The sequence below is a fragment of the Echeneis naucrates genome, chromosome 3 (genome assembly GCF_900963305.1).
Source record: "Echeneis naucrates chromosome 3, fEcheNa1.1, whole genome shotgun sequence".
Taxonomy (NCBI): domain Eukaryota; kingdom Metazoa; phylum Chordata; class Actinopteri; order Carangiformes; family Echeneidae; genus Echeneis; species Echeneis naucrates.
The window spans coordinates 18,764,938-18,787,741 of NC_042513.1; the positions used below are offsets into that span (position 1 = coordinate 18,764,938).

The window sequence follows — 22,804 nt, forward strand, 5'->3', positions numbered from 1 at the left end:
ATCCATCTAGGCTGCTATCTCAGCCGCTCTCCCTCCTTTTAATGGTCTCTGCTTCAGGTTGTTGGGTTGAGCAAAGATTTGTGCGACTTGGATCATTCCCCTTCTTCTCCTCTTCCTCCAGCGGCCCACGTCCATATCTCTTGACTTCTATTTAAATCTCCATTCCCCTTTTCTCCTTTCAACGCTTTCTCCATGTCACTCACTTGCTTGCTCTTTTCGGCTCTGGCTATCTAGCTTCCCTCTCATCCACCACCTCGGCATCGTGCTCCATCCAATAACGACTGTTTGCTGAAAAAAACGGGGAGGGATTTGTGCTCTTCGCTCCCAACAAGGAGGGGAGACACGGGGTGGATTGGAATCGGGGGGGGGGGGGGGGCACTTGTTTCCAAGCTTTACACAGCCATGTCACTGTATGATTCTCCCCATGATTCAGTGCGGCTTGCCGTGCCATGAGGCACCTGTAACTCTGCAGCTGGAGAGACTACTGTGGCAGAGAGGCCTGCCGGGATTAGATGAGCAGGTGTAGCATCCTGCTAAAAGATACAGCACAAAGCCATATTCCGGCGCATTCTCTCTGGGGCTAACTAGGCTAAAGCTAACCACGTCTGCTGAGCTAAAACCAAGGGTTCAAGTCAATCCACTGCAAATATTACTGTCATGATAATGTGTCACATGCAAGAAGACAAAGAGCAGTGTGTAGAAAGTTTTCGTGGTTTAGACAGTCTATGTGATACTTTCTCACTTTAACAAATGTTACAGTATTTTTTTATTTTTTATTTTTTTTTTTGGTTAACACATGCCATAAAAACTTCTGACAACAAAAATGAATTTATCCACCTACCAAGTATTTTCATGATCATTGAGCTGGCTATATTCTAATTCACTACAATATAAAAACCCAATGGTTATTCAAAATCTCTAAAGAACAAAATAAGTCACAGGGTGGTAAAGCGGTGGCATGTTTCCATTAGCATGAACATGGATATGTAATCGCAAACAGACGCAAGATCCTGTAGTTTGGGAACTACAGAAAGAGAGAGAGTAGTAGCATAAGGTAGTTGCCAGAAATCTTTCGTAAGTGTCACTATTGAGCAGAAACTATGATGAAGCTCTGTGTGATCCTTCGTAATAAATCAGGTCAAGGTTCCATACTAATACCATTAAGTATCGAAGATCTCAGTCCACAGAGAAATTCTCAAAGCCCGTACTGAGACACTGAGCTTTAAAACCAGTCATCAGGACATCTGTAACGTTGTGATGTCACAACAAACCAGTCACCACCCTCAGCCACCACCGAGCCTGGCCCATCTGTGCACCACACCACCTTGCAGTATTTGTTTTTTTCTAAGCCTTTCCCTGAAATGTGCCATATTTTGTATTTGATTCTGTTTGATCACTCAGGAAAGGAACAGATCCTCCCTTCTGATTGGCTGTCTGACCTGTTACTGGAGGTCCAGAGAGAAGTGTGAGAGAGAAAATTTAAAACTACGCTGAAATGGTTTTTTGGCTCTTCAAACCATAAATATACCTTCTTTAGGACATTAAAACTTCAAAATAAAACCTTTAATTTCAGCACGTAGGACATTTAAGTATCACGGAAAGTCAATGATTTACAGGCCATCTTCAGAGGACAGAACAGAATATTTATTTATTGGCTAGAATGGAAAACAACTTACAGCTCAACAAAGCGCTGAAACAATTTCAAATATGAAACAAGATTGAAGAAAATATAGAATGCAGGCCAAAAACTATGAAGTTGTTCAACGCCGTTGCGCTCCGCCCTCTGCTATACAGACACACACCGAAATGTGCATCATTGAGTGGCTTACTAGATTCCCTGACAAATGCACCACTCTCTCCCGTTTGAGTAATGGTTGATTAAAACTGCAGTATCCAGCTGCCCACGATGCCCGTGAAGAAAAAAATAAATAGCTTAAAAAAAATGTTTGCTTTGTATACATATATTTTTTGGGATTTATGTCTACGGTGTGAGAGAGGGGGTTTAGGAAGATTAATGCATTGTTGATTCTCATATTTTAACATGACAATAAGTAGCACACAGAGTGATGCCAGCAGTCTCTTGTAAAATCAATGTAAGCAGGCCTTTCCACACACAGCTCCCCCCTGTACAACCTATGTGCAGTAAAGCTGACAGGACACCACCGGCACATACTCTGAGTGCCTGGTCATATCCCACACTCTCTCTTTAGCCATGCTGCTGAAAGGCACCACTCTGAAAATATCCCTGGTCTCAGGTCTGGATATTAAGAGTGTTGATTAGATATATGAGTTTGCCATTTGCCCACGGAGCGTGGAGTGTCTCCGACAGAACTGGGGACCATATGGCTGGTGAGAGATCCCCCCGCCCTCCCTTCCTCTTCACGCAGCCTGACAGCTGGATGGCTGCTAACTGGGGACGAGGAAGCTTGGCAGCTGCAGCTGAGAGCAACGCTTTGATGCTGCTCACCCTTTTTCACTCTCTCGCTCTCTGTTGCTCTTCCTCTTCCTTTCTCTCTCTCTCTCTCTGTCTCGCTCTCTCACACACACATGCACACACACTGTCTCTCAGAAGAACGCGCACACCCTCTACCAACCAGTGTTAACTTTCTACAGGTTGGACAGGAAAAAGAAGCAATACAAAAATGGGAGGTGGAACTGAGCATTAAGAGTCAGGACTGAAAGACGCTGGTCTGCAGGATTTCTTTTTCTTTTGGGGGGGGGGGGTGGTAGAATTGTCCCTTAATTTAGCTCCTTACAACTAGATCTTCTGGTAATAGTTGGTGTCAACTGTAACTTTTCATTAACAGGCTCAGCTTTTTAAGTAATGTTTTAATGAACAACAATTACAAAGGAGGAAAAGTAGAAATTCTCTGCTTTCCAAGAGGTGTAAAATCTACTGCCGTGTACGTGACAGCGCAAGGAAAGGAAAGAGAGCGCGCACCCATGGGTGAGAGGAGAGGTGGTGGTGGTAGTGGCGGGTGTGCAGTGAGGTGGAGGGGGAGAAAGGAGGAAGTGGAGGAGGGTGAAAAGGCCTCTGGGAACACATTAAGATGTACAACTGGCAAGCACAAAAAAGTCTGAGATTTTTTTATTTTCTTTTTCTGTCTCTCTCTCTTTTTGTACTTTGACTCAAAGGGATCTTTCATCATTTTTTCTGCAAAAGAAAGAAAGACTCCTTTGGATGTTTAGATGCAGATACCTGGATGCTTTGTGCCGAATGAAAGAAAGCTCCATTCTTTTCACATAAAAGTGTAACAGCAGGCAGGTGTTTTTTTATTTAATCTTAAACCTCATCTGCACCATGTTCACCGCCCCGTAAAGTACAGCCATGTGTTGACTCTATGCATTTCTTTTTAATGAGTAGAGCTTTAAGTGTTGAACATAGGATGTTTTTAATTGAGGTCACTGTCAACAAAGACGTCTTTCTTTGAAGACGGAGCATTTCCCAGAACAATAAGACTGTTTATTCCAACGTTTCTCAACGCTCAGATTGCGAAACCATCAGTTCACAATAAGTGCTGCACAAACTGATAAAATGCAGAGTAACATGTTGCCATAAAACACGAGTAGGTTTGATAAATGTCGTGCAAATTCTCAGATTTTCTTAGACTTGTCCTTCTCTACCATCCACATGTCCAAACTTTAATATCCTGTTCTTTTTCTCTCCAGCGTCCCTTCATCTTTTACTTTTTCCCTAACCCCCTAGTCCCCTCATTTCAGCCACCACCTGATCCGCATCCTCATCCTGCTGGCCTCTGTGCCATCCCGTTTTTTTTCTTTCTTTCTTTCTTTCATTTCATTCCTCTCCCTTGTTTCCTCCTCTTTTCATTCATTTGCCTTTACTGTACCCCCACGACCACCCCCAACCCCCCGACACACACACAAACAGACTCTTGCACTATATTCATCTCAATCTCTCCTCCTTTCTTTCTACCAGCAAGCTCCTCCCTTCCCTCCCCTTGTTGAAAGGCCCCCTGTTGCTGCCTGCTATCAACCAGCCCTGAACTGGTGAACATGATGTAGGGAAGGAAGGGAGGAGAGGAGAGGAAAGGAAAGGAGAGGAGAGGAGATGTAAGAGAGTAGGAGGAACAAGGAGAGAGGGAGCGGAGATGGCTGGAGCCAAGAGGAGAGCAGCTGGGCACGGCTAACAGGGAATGATAATGACCTCAGAAATCTGCTGTTCGCTCCACAACAATAGGGTGCTCAGTCGCCTGGAAAATTGTGTTCATCAGCTAGCTCTGCTCACTTACTAATTGACATTGCCAAATATTTTAAAAACAATTGGAAAGTGGCAGGGTGAGAGAGTAAAAAAAAAAAAAAAAAAAAAAAACAAAGCCAGAGATCTTTATCCCTGGACTTAATTCCTCTGTCACTTTTTGCCTCTTCCACTTTTTCTTCCCCCCTCCCCAATCTCTCTCCCTACTTTCTCTTACTCCTCCTTCTGTCCCTTTTGTGATGGGGAGATAGCTACAACTAAGAAAGAAAAAAAAAAAGCACATTTTTCATGTCACTCTCTCTGCTCTCATGTCAGCACCCTGATGTTGATACAAAAGGCTTTTTATGTGACCTGTCAATGGGGTTAAGAGGAAGCGATTGGGGGGGGGTGGGTAAAATTAGAGAATGAGAGCGCAAGGAGGAAAGCGCAAAAGCAAGGGAAGGGAGGAGAAGAGGAGCACAAAAGCAGAGAGGGAGAGGAAAAAAATAACCAAGCAAGAGATTCCCTAGTCATGGTATCACATGCCTGGCTTCCATTTTTAATGAGGCAAAGGTCAATGTATTCTCTTGCTCTTTCACTTACAGGAAGAACCCCAATCATGCCCAAGTTAACTTGTTCAAACAGAGCCCCCCCCAACGCACACCCACTTCACACCCCCACCGTGCCTGGTCCTGGTTTCCGCGATCCAGTGCTGCCCATTTGCATTCCTTGACCGAGAACCCTGCCTCATTTCACAGGAATCCCACATTGACAGAGTCAGACAGCTGTCACCAGACAGAGAAAAGGAACTTGGCGTTCGCCCTCGTTGAGTTACACTCTTTAACCCCCCCCATCCACACACACTCACACACACACACACACACACACACACACACACACAGCCACCTTCCCTCTCTTCATTAAGCACACACCAAAACAATCAAATGAAGAACTTTTATTTGCTTAAAGTGGTTTGATTTTGACTGAAGGAGGGACAGACGCCTGCTTGGTCAAAATTCATGGCCATCCTGGGACCCTGTAAACACACTCAACACTGGTACAACTTGCGACTGTGATGTTAATTCATATCTCTCTTTTCCTCTCACTTTCTGTTTTGTTTCTCTTTCTCTGGCGTCTTCAATAAAGTTCACTTCTTCCTGCATTTTGAAACCTTTGTTAAAAAAGAGCTCAGTTTCAGCAATGACACCGGAGAAGATAGCTTGTTGATGTATTAAGAATATTAATATGCAAACAGTCTACCTGACGGAGTAAGGCAGCCTTCTGTTATGGAAAGATAAATATTATGTTTTAATTATAAAAACATAAAACAGAAACGGGGGAAAGACAGAAGAAGAAGGAGGAGGCGTGTGTGTGTGTGTGTGCGTTTGTGTGTGTGAGCCAAGGAATCTTGTTCTGGGAGAAAGGTACACTATGTTTGGCAAAGACTGGGAGTTGAAAAGAGTGGATGGCATAATGTGATGCTGTTTACTGAGGAATGTGATGCCCCTCTCATCTCACTCCACTCAGTCTCTCCCTGCTGAATTGCCCGTGTCATTTTTTTTTCTTCACCTCTCCTCCACTCTCTCAACAGTCTTTTTCTTCTTTTCATTCTGTCCCAGCTTCATAACCAAATGGGGAATCCTAACGTGATCATTAAGACATAAAACGGGCTGATAAATGTTTCATAAGAACAAGACTAGCCACTGATAGCCACCCAGGAATACTGAGGAGCAAAACCCAGTCTTGCAGTCCTTCCCTCGTTCAAACGCACTCGTCGGAATACAATTGGAATTTTAAAATATCTAAAGAGCCTGGGCTAATTCCCACCATGGGTAATATTTACAAATTGAGTTTGAGAGACGGGGCAGGGGAGAGAAAGAGAGAGCAAGGAAGGAAGAAAGAAATCAAATGAACTGTGCAAGGAAAAAGAGAAAGAAGAACAGAGAAATAAATTGCCCTTTTATATTGTGCAAGCGTGTACGAAAATACTAAGTCTGCATTTATCCGAGACATGTCAATCAGCACAGCACACTGACAATTAGTGCATTTGAATAGAACTTTTATCATTTACCAGACACCAGAGTCCTGACCTACTGTACAAAAATACAGCTCGGGGAATGAATGTGCCTGTAATACAATGACTGTCTATTTAAGTTTGGTGACACATAAAAAATACAGATATGACAGGCCAGGCTCCTTCAAGTGAGCGGGGGGGTAGAAAGCTCAGGTTTTGTAACCATTGAGTTCTCTGATTATAGAGAAAAGAAGAATAGTGTGAAGAGTGCTGGGGGGGGCGCTGGTAGAGGAACGGATGTCAATTACAAAGACAAAATAATTTATGCAGAGCGGAGAAATGGGGGGAAAAATTGAGAGACATAATTCATTATTTTTTAATGCACATAGTTTTACACACATATATTATGTGTGGGGGGGGGGCACAGACTCACAGAGGACTGGCCTCATTTCAAAGTGCTGGCTGCTGTGTGATGTGGTAGCACTGTAGTTGTATACAGTGAGGGGCGATGTCTTGTTTTCCTAGAGACCATCAGCTAAATGTAGCTAATTTGACAGCAGTTTAGTTGTGCCCTTCCTGTAGTTGATGTCCATTTATATTTCTGATATATCTGATCTTTTTTTCAGTAGCAGAAGTGGTGGGGGTTTTTCTTCTTTGTATCTGACATTCACAGGGTCAGATTAATTGACTCAAAGGGTGACAATCCCAAAATTTCATTGAATACCCCAGAAGCCAACCAATCACCCTGACACTTATCTTGTGATGAAGACAGTGAAATGTAATCAAGAATGTGCACTAGTTATTTATATATGACATTAGCATCATTTTAAGATTAATTAAACAGAATAACATCAGGATATAGCTTCTTTATCTTTTCTGTTCTTACATGTGAGCAAATAAAATTTAATGAGCTATCTCCAAGTTACACAGCTAGATACACAGCTACCTTTAACATTGTCAGCTGTTTGCATTGCAGAAGGAGGAAGGAATGTTGAGTCCAAAATCAAAGGTTATTCCTCCAATCATAGAGAAATATCCATTGGTGGAAATCAACTTTTTATTCCTATCCCTTCTTTTACCAAGGTTGGCATGCTAACCATCTAGGACCAACCCATCAGCCCTCATAGTCACCAACATAGTCACTGTGGACTCAGGTCTGGCCTGAGACGTTGCGCTGCTCAGATGGCGTTTTATAACCTAAAAATAGTTCCTTTAATGAGCTGATCACACTGCATGATTTGCTGAGCCTTCTTTCCACCATGGAGGAATACATGAATACACAAACTGATGGCTATATGTATGAAAGAGGCAGCTGCTATCATGCCTTTGACCCTGAGTGGCCCTAAATATCCAAAATTCACTGCATTTCAGATTATTTTACACTGTCATCTGATTGTCACCTTGTTAGAGGCTGATTTCTTAACTACTGGCGCCACTAAAATGCAGAAGACTAAGTGTGTTAGCCAAACTCTCTTCAACCACAACCGGTTGTGTTCCTGTTTTGTTTGTCGGGATATTGTGTTTTTAGATACTATAAATATCTCAGGTATTTTCCTATTCATGTTATTATGGCATTAGGGTTAGGGTTAGGGTTATGTCAAATATAATCACTGGCCTGATAGTGGTTAGCGCTGCCGCTCCACAATAAGAAGGTTGTGGGTTCGGTGCGGGTTAGGCTGTGCGGAGTTTGCATGTTCTCTGCGTGGGTTTCCTCCCACCGTTCAAAGACATCATGTTTGGGTAAACTAGTGACTCTAAGTGTGAGTGGTTGTTTGTCTGTCTCTGTGTTTCGGCCCTGCGTTGGACTGGCGACCTGTCCAGGGTGTACTCCACCCCTGCCCAGTGTGAGCTGGGATTGGTTCCAGCACCCCCCACTACTAGGAAATGGATAAAGAGGTTGAAGCTGAATGAATGAATACTGCATTCCCAAAAGGTGGATATTCTGTAACCTCAGACGTTTAAGTAGGAAAATATATATTAACATTCCCTTACTGTGTTATCAGAAAAACATACCACAGCTAAGAGCACATATCCTCCAAAACAACTTTGTTTTCAAAATGAGTTGTATATTAATGGGATTTTTAGGAGACATGGTTGGCTCAGATGGTGGGAGGGGTCAATTCGGGGCTCAAAAGAAAATGTAACCCCTGCCTCTTTGTCATCTTAAGCAGGCTGTGGCACATACTAAGCTACAGTTCTTTGTAAAACCTCCTTTTGAATGAAAACCTGCTATACTGACCCTTCATTACGCCTACTTCTGTTTACACGGAACCAAACAAAGCCCTGATGTACGATTTCAGATGACACGACAACGCAGTCAACTTCCTCTTGTACCGTGTACGTGGAGCAGCGAGACGGAATAAAGCAGCAACATTCCCGCCTTGAACACACTGTTTAAAAGGGGGTAAAAATATGTAAATCCTCCGTCATTTGAAAGTACAGCGTGTATTATACACCCCCAAGTTCAGCTACTAAATTCATTTTTACACAGTTGTCTCAAAATGTTCAGGACCACGATTGAGAATTCTACTTATGAATGTATAAATGGCCGTGATGCTTCGTTTTATCGTTGTGACATATTTCACAGTGTTCATAATATTGCTAATAATACATAACATAGTATTGACAACATCTAGCCAATAATAGCTAGTTAAACTGGATTTGTCACTATGCATATTCATAGCAGTATGGATCTTGTTCAAGTCTACTTTATTTCTGCTTTAATGACACAGTAATTACACTGTAACAGTTTGTCTGCACGTGTAATTACGCCCCCATTGTACTGTCGCAATTAGATGAATATCCACGCTTTATAACCTAAGGCGTCAAGTTGGCAAATCCAATTTCAATTTGTATAAGGCAAGCATTTTGCCTGCTTGTTTGAGCCACGGTAAAGACCAGGGATATGCAGGCTAATCCTCACCATGTTAAAACGCTGTTCCTCTTAAAGAAAAAAAAAAAATGTAGACATGGGGGATTCTCCAGAGAGAAAAAGAGAGACAGTGAAAGAGAGAGCCAGAGGGAGCATATAGAGTCGTTTACAGCCCGGAGCCAAGAGGTGGGAGTGAGGTTTAGGGATAGTGGGAAGGTTGTGGAAGTGCGTGTAAAGAAGAATTGCTGCCGCTTTAGGCCTTGCAAAGCCTATTTTTTACACACGCAGCCACATTGTGCTTCGAGAACGGGGGAAAGACACTATGGTCCCAAATTAGGATTTTTAATGGTGGGTTACAAGCGCGTTAGTGCTGGCACAAAAAAAGGCAATGCTTTCCAGCGGACCGGTCTATTTCACACGTGACAGGCTGCAGGTCTACCTGTTGCTGAACCTCCCGACGATGCAATGCGTTTTTTTTCCTCTAAACTCGGCTACTTTGACACATCACATGAAACAATGATGATATGAAGTCACTCCAAGGATAACTAAACAACATCAAAAAAACAACAACAACAAAAAAAAAGATGGTGATGGGCATAAATGTAATTACCTCTTTGTTTTCTTAAAAGAAGAGCGAGAGAATGAAATTCGTTGAATAAGAGGCACGCTCAAGGTTAGCCGCTAAACTATACTGTAACAGGGAAGGTCTTTAAAGGATCCCTCTGACAGACGCTTTTGTTTTTCTGCTCTTTCTCGTCCTCATTTCTTTTTCTTTTTTTTTCACACATTGCTTTTAAACAAGTGCCGTCTCAAAGACAAAAGCGGTTGACCTTCTTTCACAGTTGAGATGTTATTGTTGATTACTATAATTTAAGTTTAACTCAAAATTGCTATGGGTAGGTGGCGGGGCAGAGGCTCACATATAGGTAGGCACTTGCCTGCAGGTGCGCAGCACAGACACAGACACAGCATTACACTTTTACACTTCTTTTTGAGCATGAGATATTAAGATAAAGACAATGGTACAGTAGCCACATCCTGTTCACAACACAAGAGAGTGATATGCACACATACTGTTAAGCGCACACATACAGAGGAGAGGCTTCACACTTTTCTCAACATGAGACTCAGACACATTTTCTCTCACACATCAAAGCTTCTAATTTGAGAGTCCCCAAGCTCCAAATGTAAATCAAAATGTAAGTTGTGAAAAAAGGCAAGTTTTATTACTTCTGAATGAAAAAAAACAGAAAGTGGCACAACAAGCATATTTAACATTTTTAATGTCAAATCTGTTTACTTCTCACTTTTTTTTTTTTGTTTGTTTTCTCCAGTGAAAGTGTATCCCACTTTATTCAGATCTGTGCATGGGTAATTGTTTTAGTTTACTTTCCAGCTGCGCTCTGTAGCAGTTAGCTACAGTTTGACATCCTGTTGTGGCTCGTGCTCTCACAAATCTCTGCAACAACAACATGAGGACAGTTTCTGATAGAACAGACGCAGATTGAGGAGGAGCTTGAAGAGTGCTGGTGCATCGCTGGGCTTCACAACCTGCACAGCCATATAGACACTCAAAAGAACAGCAGGAAGGCCGATATTAAGGCCTTGAGGAAAACCTACAGGATTTTTGCAAAGCTGCCAGAATTTATTTGCATTTATTTTTGAATATATATTTTGTCTTTAATCCTCCCCTCCTCCAAAAGTGATGACTAAGGGGTGAGATTTAACCACTCAACTAAATCTAATGAATTCATTTGCACTTTGTTAGCATTTGGTGGTAAATTCTGCTGGTCTTATTTGTCGATTATTATTTGAATTCACTTCTTTTTATACTGCACACTCATTGTTAATACAACACTACTGAACCTGTTGAAACACCACAAGCTGTACCCATCAGATTCAAAGTGCTTGAGTCAAAAGAGACATACAGAGAGAGGGAGAGAGAGAGACAGATGGAGAGAGAAACTTCCAGCATTAAAATTCAGAAGATAATTACATCCGCTACACCCCCACCCTGTTGAGAAAGTGTTATGTTTAATAGTCTCTATAAAGAAAATAGGTTTTTATCTCACTCTCATTTTCATTAATTCCTAATTGGGGTGGGGGGTTGTCTGTTATTATTTCTTAGATTAAAATAAACATAGCCTATCCCATGTTCAAACCCATCACACTACATGGGCATGATAAGGACTTTATGCCTCTGTGAATAAATAAACAATTTCGTCTACACTGGTGGAATTAAGTTGCTTATAGCCTTAAGCTAAGCCACTCTGATTTATATTTATATTTATTTATATATTTTCTTTCCTCACAGGACTTAAAAGTACATCCTTGCTTTTGCAAATGAAGTTCACAATTTTTTTTTGACCTGTTTTATATGTATAGCTTTAATTAGTGTCTTGTTTAGCTTAAACCGACTGATTATCACATAGTCGTGACCTAATTACCACGCACGTACTTAACGCCAGAATAGTGCCCTGAGGAGCAAGCGAAAGTTACCTTTAAAAACTTGTGTAATCATTAGCAACGAGCCTCCCTTAATCCCACTAAACATACATTTATCTAGCCCCGGCCGGCCTGTTTTTTCTGTGAAGCGAGAGGGGAGGGGTACGGTTGTCTCCTACGTGTTTATTAAAGACATTTATTAATCGCTGTGGTTAAAATGAGTTTGTCCCTCCGCTCCCAGTCTTTACTCATGTTCCACAGGGATCCAGGCTGCTAACCTGCAAATGTGAATGCAATGCTGGAGCAGGTCTCTTCCTGGTTTGTGATCTCTGGAGTCTTGTGTTTGGCTTAATGTGAATTCCGGTAACAACACAGTGGTGTCAAGGGACAATTGTTAACATGCCCAGCATAACTTAAGTATCGGAATTATGTGAGCAATGTGCTGGTCTGATTCTTCGGATGGTGTTTTGGTTGATTTACATTCTCTTTTACCGAGATTTTTTTGTGGACATTTCAAACCAATTCATGAAACCTGATTCTCTAGTGTACATCGTGAGATATACATAATTAACCAAAGAATCAACTGTCATTTAGTCTCTGACTTTCCTACCTGAAGATGGTGAAGAGGGATGTGGGCTGTCATCCTGGACGCTTCCAGTCTGGGAGTGTCCTCCTCCAGCTCCACTCTCTTCTGTCACGTTGGATGAACCAGGAGTGGTGGAACGGCTGATGGACTGGGACTCGGGGTCACTGGCTGATCCACGGCGTTCGTCAAGACCTTGTTGCTGGAGCACTTCCTCAATGCCTCTTCTGTCTTTGCCATGGATACGGGAGTGGACAACCATCTGATGGTAGGTTCGGAAGATCCGGCCACAGTCAGGACACTCTGAAGGCTTCTCCTTTAGGCTGGAGAGGCTGGAAAGGCTGTAGTCAATGTTGGGGCTACCCAAGCCAGCCAGGGCTCCAGGAGCCTCGGCACTACCATGGTGAGACATTATGTCACGGTGACTGTCAAAGCCTCTTCCGTCCTCCTTCATGGACATCATTGCTCCACTAGAGACCTTGGACCCCTGCAAAGCTTCAGAGAGCTGCTTCTGCTTGGTGCTATCGCTGGAAGAAATCAAGGAGTAGTCTTGTTTATCCTTTGAGAAAGAAGCCAGTGCTCCTGCACCACCCATATCATCTTCCTGACCTGGGGGAATGTGGTGCTGCTGCTGCTCTTTAGGCATGAAGGCCCTGTCCATAGCCATGCCACGAGCCATTATCTGCCAGGCTTGGTAGCTACTGAGGGAATCCATTTCTGCCACTTTTGCAGCTGCCTGGAGGCGCTCCATGCAGCTTGACTTGAGTGGTGGCACGAGGTTTAGACAACCCAGGAGTGAGCGCTTCTCATTTTCTCCCAGCCCATGGCCCATGCCTCCCGCCATTGGCCCCAGCAGCTTCCCTAGCATTTCTTTTTCCTTCATGGCTATCCCTGCTTTAGCCAACATCTGGTGCTGCTCACTCAGGCCCTGTTTGTCTGGAGAAAGGAAGCCTCCCTGAAGACAGGAGATGTAGCGGGAGTAAAGGTTGGCATGTGCTTCCTGAGCCAGATTGCTCATGCTATTGACGGCAGCAATATCCTGCTCGCTGGGCTGGGGCGGCTTGCTTTTGATGGCCAGTTTGTTGAGATGTACCTTCATGTGGTTCTTCAGGAACCAGGGTTCCTTGAATCGACGGCCACAGATCTGACAGCAGTGTTCAAAGGAGTCTTTGTGCTTGCGCATATGACCTTTGAGGAACCAAGCTTGGCTGAACACCTGTCCACACACATCGCAACGGAATTCAGTGGCCATCTGCATGCCGCCAGCACCACAGCCACCCTGGCCTTGTGTGGTCTCTGCTGTGATGTGGGCCTTTTCCACGTGACTTATCAGCTCCTCTTCATGGGAAGCAGCAAACTCGCACAGAGTACATTTGTAGGGCTTGTGCAGTATGCGAATGTGACGGTCAAGCTCTTCTCTTTTCTTGAACTTCCCTTTGCAGAAGGTACAGCGGAAGCCTGTAGTTGGGTTAAGGGACTGTTCATCCTGGGTGCCAGCTGGCTTGGGTGAAGAAGAAGGCTGGGAAATTGTTTCTGGAGTGGCAAGGCCAGAGGGGGGAAGGAGGCCACAGGCAGAGCCTAGCTGCTGCTGATGGGCGTTGGAGCTGTTATTGAGGCCCAGATGGGGTGTTTGTGCTGCCTGGAGGAGACTGCCGCTCCCTCTCATCTGCTTGTCCCTCAGAATAGCCCTCTCTTCCAGCTCATGCAGCAGCCTATTCTCTTCTCTGACACGACCACGGCCCTTACCGAGATTACCCAGCTTATGGGTGCGGAGGTGAATCTTCAAGTTGCCCTTTTGAGCTGCTCGGTGGTCACAGTAGGGACACTTGAAAGGCTTCTCCCCTGTATGTGTGCGCATGTGCAGCGACAAGATGCTGTTAAAACGGAAGCGTTTGCCACATAAAGGACAGGGATACTTTCTATTCTTGCGGGCGTCATCTTCAATATCATTCATGTGGGACATGATGCCCAAGTTCTGGCCATTGAGAAACTGCTGAAGGTCAACACGCCCATTCAGCCCACTAAGCGCTCCTGCGTCAATGTCACGGTTGAGCTGATTGGCTAGCAGGGCCATCTGACTGCTGATGGGTTGACTAGCCAGGGCTGCGTGGTGGGTCTTCTCGTCCAAAGGCGTAGCTGCTTTCTCTTCAGGGATCTGTTGTGGGTGGTGTAGGTCGGGAAAGGCGTGTCCTAGCTGGGCAGTAAGCTGGTGAAGCTTTTCACTTATGGGGTAGCGGCCATTCAAGACTGCACTACTCAGATGGGCATCAGCATCAGGCACCGCTGATGACACACCAAGACACAAACTAGAGTCCTCCATCCTGTGAGAACAAGACAAGAAAGGAAAAAGCACATTGTGCAGAATTAGATATATTTCAGAAACAATGTTTGTTTTCGATGCCAGCGGTACATGCCAATATCCTTCAAATATTTCTTTTCCAATTCTAAATAGACGTTTGTCCAACCACATGGTCAGAACTGATATGCCTCTTAATTTAGACAAACAACACCTGCCCTGTGTTGCCTTTTACAGTAAATTCATTTGACTGTCTTTCAATTGTCAGCACCGAGGGCCTCAAAAAGATGTGACTCTGTAGAACTTTTCGAAATTAAACACCATTTTGGATGGAATAATTACTCTGTAAACACAGTCAGCAGTGTATAATTAAACTACTTGTGCCCATCCTATCAGAATTCTTCCAATTATATGCCTTAATGAAATGGAGCAACGGCATTGTCAGGAAGCCACCGCAATACTACAATTATGATATTAACAATAGCACTTAAAACCAAGGGGTTACTCCAGTAAACACAACACTCTTATCTTGGTGCAATGACACTTGTCTTGGTGCAATATTCCATTAAAGAACCACACTACATTTGATCTGAATCACTTTGCTCTCCTGCTTTTTTCTTTCTTTCTTTCTTTCTTTTTTCCCTATTCACCCCGATTTACTCCTAGTCCTCAGCTCGCTAACTGTCTTCCAATGTTTAACAGTTAGTTTCAATGCTGGAAGAAAAAAGGCAAGAGATAAGCACACCCTTTAATCTTAGGAATAATCCGGTAGCAGTTGCTTTGTTCGATCTACCTGCTGCTGATACATGACGATTGAAATACATCATGGATTTCTGACCGTGTTGTATTATCATGGTAAGTGTTTTCATTTTTTATGTTACAACATCAGTGAATGAATAATATTAAAAAAAAAAGAATAACATTGATTTTAATGCAGATCCATCTGCTCTCCAGATGGTGAGGTATAAACATCTATCTGCACACTTCCTCTGGCTGCTGGCAGGGGTCAAACCCTCAGAAACAATAACCACGGTTCTGCTTTGGTCAACAAAATATTGTATAATATCTCATTACACTGATTAGTATGCTGCCTGGTAACAGTGGCAGCCACTGTGCTGTTACACATTATTATAATCATCAAAAAAGCCTTTCATGGAGGGGCAATGTAAAGCGCAAACATTAGGTGAGTCCACGTTGAAGAGAGAGTGTCATCATTTTAGGCAGCGTATGGACCCAATCTGGCAACGGTGAGGCACACCCGCATTAAATATGTTCACACATGTTCAGTATACACTTTACAGCCACAAAGGGCAAGTAAGGTTCTGCCAGACTCTGTCTTTCTGCTTCTGTCTCTCCACCTACAGTATGTTTCTACAGCATGGAAGACCCTGCATTGTGCCAGGCTCATTTGTTTTCTCATTCATTTGAATTTTTTTCTCCCTGTCTCTCCCATCAGTAGGAGGTTAGAAGACATAGGGGGTCCCTGTTCTTTTAGACACGGGCCCCTCCAACTCACTGTTGATGGTGGATTCTTATCTTGAGGACATGAATTAGAGACTGTGACCAGCTTCCACTTGTGCTTAAAGGAATGTGACACTTGTGGGTCGCCTTTTGAATTCTCCCCACAAGTATCATAAAGCAATTCTACTGAATTCATCAAGAATATAATGGTCATGCTATGTTCTGCTCAATACGCTCCTGTCAAAGCCGACTGGAATCTAAAAGGGATCTTATGATCAGGTTTCTCATATAAGAAAGGAAGTATTGTTATCAATAGTGTAAATGTAATAATATAGCAACTAATAAAAGTACATGGGTAAAATGAAGGTAATTAAGTCGAAGTGAATAAACTTCACTGGTACATAGATAAGCTGTAAACTGCACAAGTGTCCACAAACTCAGGAAACAATGTAAATTTGATAGAAAACAGGACATTTTCAAGGATTTAAAAGTTGGTTGAAGCCCAGTTTTCTTTCAGCAGTGAGAGTAAATGAAGCTTTGAAAGTTAATGCAAAGGATTCCTACTCGTTGATGACTTCCAAACAAAGGCAGAACTGGAACAAACTGTTTTACTACAACCTCTGCGGACTTATTAAGACAAACTGTCTGTCTGTCAACATCAAATCTTACTTCCTGCAGACAGGCTGGTTGCTTGGGCTTTCGTCCCACAGCAGGATAATGACCCCAAACATTAGGGGAACAGAGCTATCCCTGGAAGACCAGCGCAGTCTCCAGACCACAACCACATGGAGCTGGTTTGGAGTGAACTGGTGGTGAAAACAAAGCAAACTACGAGAACAAAACATTGGTGGTAACTGGTGCAAACTGAATTTTCTGATCATTGTGTTGTTACGATTGAAGACTTTGCTCAGTAGGACAAGTCAAATTTTGATTAAATGAAGGGTTTAAGGTTCTTTTCTTAAAATAAATATTTATTATCTATCTGTTATATGCTTTATTTACACAAATGTCATATATATATGTATATTAGTGGAATATTTACATACATGTATCTCCACACATACTATAGTATACATACTGAGTATATTTATATATATGCATTTATTATGAAAATAATATCAAGAGAGAATTGCAAGCAAAGATAAAACTTTGCCAGACTGCTTTATATGACTTAGGTTTCAGATTGTATTTATGTGACACCCCAGCTTCCATCACCAGGCGTGCTTATATCGAAGAAGACCTTATTTGAATGGGCCTCTTTTTACAGAGACAGCCGCCTTTTGGAATAGAAATCTGTGATTTAAACTAGGCTGATGAGCTGTTGCTCATTTGGGGAGATAGCGGCTTGCCCTTTTCTTCAATTTGATTTCTGTCTTTATCTTTAACATATAACAAAGGCAGATAGACAATGGAATAATGTGAAATGAACTGACGAATCCAGTTTGTGTTTTTTTATAAACGTATCCTGGCTGACGAGCGTATGCAAATGAGGCACATTAATATGCTTGCTTTGCTCCCGAGTCATTTTATATTTTTTCCCCTGATTAAAAAGGACATTTCTTATGTGACATCCCCCCTCTGCTCATATCAACACACACATGCAAGGGAATTTGAGGATGGTGTAAAAGCAAGAGAGCACACACACACACACACACACACACACACACACACACACGTAACCCCTTTTGACTACAGATAACAATTCAATATGCGAATGCCCTCTAAAAGACACAGTGAGTATGTTGCAGCTGTCAAAAGACTGCACACAGAAATCACCCAACAACTCTCTATTTTGACATCATCCCGTTGCTGGTACAAGACTTTTACAGAATATCCATCGAATGTACAGAAGAAACCTCGATGCAGTGATGAATGCTTTCAGAAGATCAAAGCTCACGATTGTCACTCTTACCGTTGTGTTAAGGAAAGACCTGGGGCCACTTTGTCTCCGCCAGGGCTGTGTAGACTCCATCATGAACAGCACATCCACCGTGCAGCTTTAAACCTCCGCACTATCTATCTGCCGTTATTCTAACCTGCATAACCTTATTATTTTCTGGCATGTAGAGCAACGCTGCTTCATTAAAACAACTGGTTCCTCTGATACCTATGAAACCACAAAGACTTCCTTTAGCATTTTCTCACGACAGCTCAGTTGTTGTCTTTATAGTTTGTGGTTTAATATTCACCAAGGCACCACATGCAACCATAAACACTGCCGCACATTGACACACACACACACACACACACAAACTGATGTGACTCTGCTTCTCTTAATGCATTTTTCTTCTCTTCTCCTTTTCTCTTCAAGCCTCAGCTTAATTATAAGTGGTATCTGTAATACAATGGAAGTGTATTTCAGCATTTGAATGTGCTCAGTTCATTTCTGTCTTTATCAATAATAGCGAGCATCATAAACTCATATGTGATTTTCCTTTTTTTTTGTGTTTGTCTATAATTGTAACCATGTAAATTATTGAAGTATGTGAGAACCAGTTTAAATATTAGAAAGAGATACCTATTATAAATTCAAATTAAAATCAACAATTTTATACAAAATTATGACTATATAGGGCCTGAGTTTTATCATAAAACTTTCCTCTTGATGTTGGGGGGGTGGGGGGGTTACACAGGATCGAAAAGCCATTAGTTGGACTTTACTTTGTTATTTTGGCATATATTGACACCAAAGCTATTGATTAATCACAATGCAATACCTCATTAAGTCCTAATGAACAAACTCATTGCGTTAAACGAATCAATCATTATTAACAATGTGTTGAATTCCATCATATTTTCCCCAAATCTTTAATGAGACGCGATCTAAAGTTAAAGGGACAGTTTGGATTTTTGCCATATGTTACGACTACAGGTTGTTTGGATCTATTCAAAAGATGTAAATATGCTTTCAAAGTACAAACAGAGCTTCTTCATCCTTTTAAACATCAATTACTTTTTGTTTTGGGATAAAGTTACTTCAGCTAGTTAGAGCTCCAAACCAGTTTCCTCCTGGTTTGTGTTTTGTTCTGTTCCAGGTGGTCTTTGCAAGGTATTTCATTAATCCAATGAAAAAAAAAGAAAGAAAGAAAAAAGTTTCCCTTGTTTTCCCTTCCCCTCTGTGTTGCTCTCACTCTTTGACTTCTCTGCATTATTACTTTCTGTAATAAGGCGAAAACACTCTGAAATGTACACGGAAGGCAGTCACACAAACCCGATTCAATCCTGACTCCGTCATAACTTCTGATCAAATAGACGTGAAGCTTCAAAAATGGATTGTTCTGTTTTGAGGAGGAAATAAAAACAGTGGAGCTGCAGACGTGACTGAGTTAAAGCCTAATCTATCTTTTGATTTTAAATATGAGGATGTTGTTGGTTTTTTTTTTTTTTTTATTCTACAAATATGAGCAAACACGGTTTGAACACAGATGAGAGTGAGCATATTAAAAACATAAATTTAGTGTACAGTATAACTAAAAATGTGTGCCTATTCCTAGTCTCCTGTTATGAGCGCATGGAAATTGACGGGCAGAAACTTTATGTGGACGCCGTCTAAAAAAAAAAAAAAAAGAATGCTGCATAAACAAAAAAGAGTTTATTTTACATAACCACAGGAAATTCCACTTCTTGAAACGTAGCAATAACAATAAATTAACAAAATGCTTTATTCCTCCTTAACACACTGAGAACAGCAAGGAAGCAAGGATGTGACGAGACAACAGACTCAATAGATCAGTGACAAATGAGTGAATGAACAGGAGCCTCTAGCTTTCCCTCTCCTTTCTGGAACAATATGTCATTGAGGGCTGTTTAAGAGGTCCTGTCAACAGGTAGTTCAACTTTCAGCTCATCCCTGCTGATCAGTGGGAGCCTTCCTGACAGCGAGAAAAGAAAGACACCAGGAGAGAGCAAGAGAGAGAGAAAGAAGAATGTTTTTGGTCTTTTTATCCGCCCGTCGCTCTGACAGCCTTGCAGGGGATGCCATGGGAGGAAGATCAATGCAGGACAAGCGGATTCCCACAGTTCATTGTTCTGGGCTAGCCAAATCATCTTCCCAAGACGGCCGGGAGCTCAAAGCTTCCCTTTATGATAACCATCCCTGGTATTATTCCCACTATGATGATGATGACCTGCAGATGTCTCTGTCTGTGTGTGTGTGTGTGTGTGTGTGTGTGTGTGTGAGTGAGGGTATGAGTATGAGTGTGAGTGTGTGTGTGTGTGTGTGTGCATGTACATCTGTGAACACGTCTCCCCTCCTGAGCGTGCTACAATAACGGTCACAGTGGCATGGACAGACCCCTGCAGCAGCGAATAAAGCAGAGCAATGAGCACAGGATTAATAGTGCCAAACATTTGTAAAGCAGCCTCTCTTTAGTGAGGTACGCTGACGGGAGCCCCAGCCAAAAAAATAAATGAAAATTATGAGGAGCTGACACGATAAGGATAGTGAGTGCTCCTCATCTTACATTTATATTCTGTATCAATCCTACTTTAATCCTGCAACCGCTAAAATCTAAATCACAAAGTGAGTAAAGCATGTGAACACTCACTAGTGTGACCTTTGAATAGAAGCTTAAATATACATCATCATTACAGACCCAAATTTAATTGATGATGCCTTATCTTTTCTAATTCTTAATGGTCTGTGCTTATCCATTTGAAAATTCAAGTATAACTAAGTTTGCACCGCCTCATACACCAACTTCCTTTTCAACTAATGATCGGAATGAAGCGCTGAGGTTTTGTGATGCACCTGTGAGGTCTCCTCTGGTGACTTAACTGCTGTTTCCTGCACAATCAGTCAGAAAACCAGGACACAATGCAGCGTGTGTGTGTGTGTGTGTGTGTTTGTCAGACAAACAAACATGGTAGTGTTGAGCGCTCACGCATGGTTAGACTGGAGGAAGAAAGAGGCCAGAGAGACAATGACTACTGTGTATCTGTCATAGCTTACATCACTGGTCACCCTCTGCGCTCCATGTCGGTGCTGCAAACACACACGCGCGCACACACACACACACACACACACACACACAGAATCTGTAGGTCACATTATGGACCAATTGCTGCGCATGCTTAGCGAGGGCAGCAATGACATGCAGGATTCAAGACAAAAGTGGAGCCTGGCTCCGCTTCCCCAGCAGTGAGAGAAAGAGTAGTTGGATGTCAATATTGCCTAAATAAGAGAATATCAGAAATAATTGCTGTTTTCTTCCACTCATGCTGGGAGCATTCTGGAAGAGTTTTGCATAATGACTATAGTCGAAAGGGGGGTGGGGGTGGGGTGGTGGAGGTAACAGTGGTGGGTGTGATGTGTGGCAGCAGTGAAGGTGGCAGTAAAGGGAGGGGTTGTTGTGACAGGTGCTGAAATCAAACTAGGGAGGCAAGGGAGACAAAGGTTCAATTTACTAAGAGGAGACTTTAATTGTTACACAGCTAATTAAGAGAAGAAGGTTCTTTTCTACACAACTATTTGCTGAGAGGTTTGTGTGTGTGTGTGTGTGTGTGTGTTTCTGTGCATATACACCAGGAGATAAATTGTGACTTCAAGCCAAGTGAGCCTATAGTAGAAAGTGTTTCGTGAGTGTGTGTGTGCGTTTAGAGAAAAGATGGGATGCAACCTCAACATACAACATATCTCTTCACGGCTCCTCTGCTGTTGGGAGTTTGGGACTTTCTCTTTCTTTCTTCAACTAAAACAAAAGTCTATGGCTAATTAGCAGCACTCATTACAGGAAGTGAGTCAGGTAATTATTTTACATCATGCTGCCGATAATTGAATGATTCTTCAATGTCTGAATGTCTGTTTGAAAGTATCTCTTTCTCCTCGGCTCCCCCGGTCTCTCCTCCACCCATCCTGCCCCCCCCCCACCCCTCCTTTTTACCAGTTCTTTCTCTTTGTCTTTGAGGAAGATAAGAGAGGAGGCTGAATACAGGTACCGCCGCCATATGCTCTTGAATGAAAAAGCTCCTCTGTCGAAGCAAATGGGATTTTTAAATATTGAAACTGCCGCATGTCTTTTTAATATGACCGTGTTAAATCTCTCTTTATTCCATCACTTTGATAAACTCCCCCCCTTTCTATCTCTCTCCTCTCCCACTTTCTGGTGTCTCCTCTTTTAATCTGAGGAGTTTGAAAGGAACTTTAGCTCTCTGAGAAGTAGTCAAACTTATTATGTAACCATGCTGTGTCTTTTTTTTTTTTTTTCTTTAAGCAGCACACTTCCTGTTTAAGAAAGCAAACTAATCTTGTCAAAGCCATCAGGAAGCTGAGACTTGAGTGGAAATGCTTGTGATTCTTCGCATATGTTACAATATCTCATAGTGGTCTTACAGCCACTATTGTTCTCACGCACTTTTTGCAGAATAAAAGATATAAATCGCCATACACACACAAACACACACACATAGACACACACACACATATGCACACACACACTTATTTTTTTCTCTTTTCACTTCAAAGTCAAATATGTACAGTGAGCTAATGTGGCACTTGATATAAAAGGGAAGGGAAAGAGAGAGAGAGGGAGAGACAGCATTATCTACTTTAAGGCCAGGGTGTATTTATTACAGACTAATTGTAGCAGAGGAAGTGCTTTCCAGGGTGTGCTCTCTGGAGAGAGGGCGGAGGGCCTCGGGGACATAAGGGCATGTTTATCTATAAGACTTTATCAGAAAAACACATTGTCCAATGCTCTTAAGATCATCAAGATGGAGTTTGGTGGTTGATACTGGTGTGGTTGTGCTGGCAGTGTGGGTGGGGGGGAGAGGACAAAATAAAGAAATGAAAAATGGATGAAGAGGATGTAGAGTGAGTTGTAGTGTTTGCATCAACGCCAGCAGCTCGGCGAGAGGCAACTGTGATTAAGGCAGGAGGGAGAAGTTTGGTGAAACTTTTTTCTTTTGCAGGTCTCTCTGTGTACCAGACTACAAAACAC

The 22,804-nt window shown here is 42.4% G+C and overlaps 1 protein-coding gene across 1 annotated transcript in view; it reads right to left on the reverse strand.

Annotated features, from left to right (window-relative positions):
• znf536 (zinc finger protein 536) overlaps positions 1-22,804 on the reverse strand; it is a 199,025-nt gene that overhangs the window by 76,340 nt on the left and 99,881 nt on the right. The window contains exon 5 of the mRNA XM_029497423.1: positions 12,137-14,430. Coding sequence (XP_029353283.1) covers positions 12,137-14,429 — 2,293 coding nt within the window. The 5' untranslated portion in view covers position 14,430. The remainder of the gene's footprint in view (positions 1-12,136; positions 14,431-22,804) is intronic.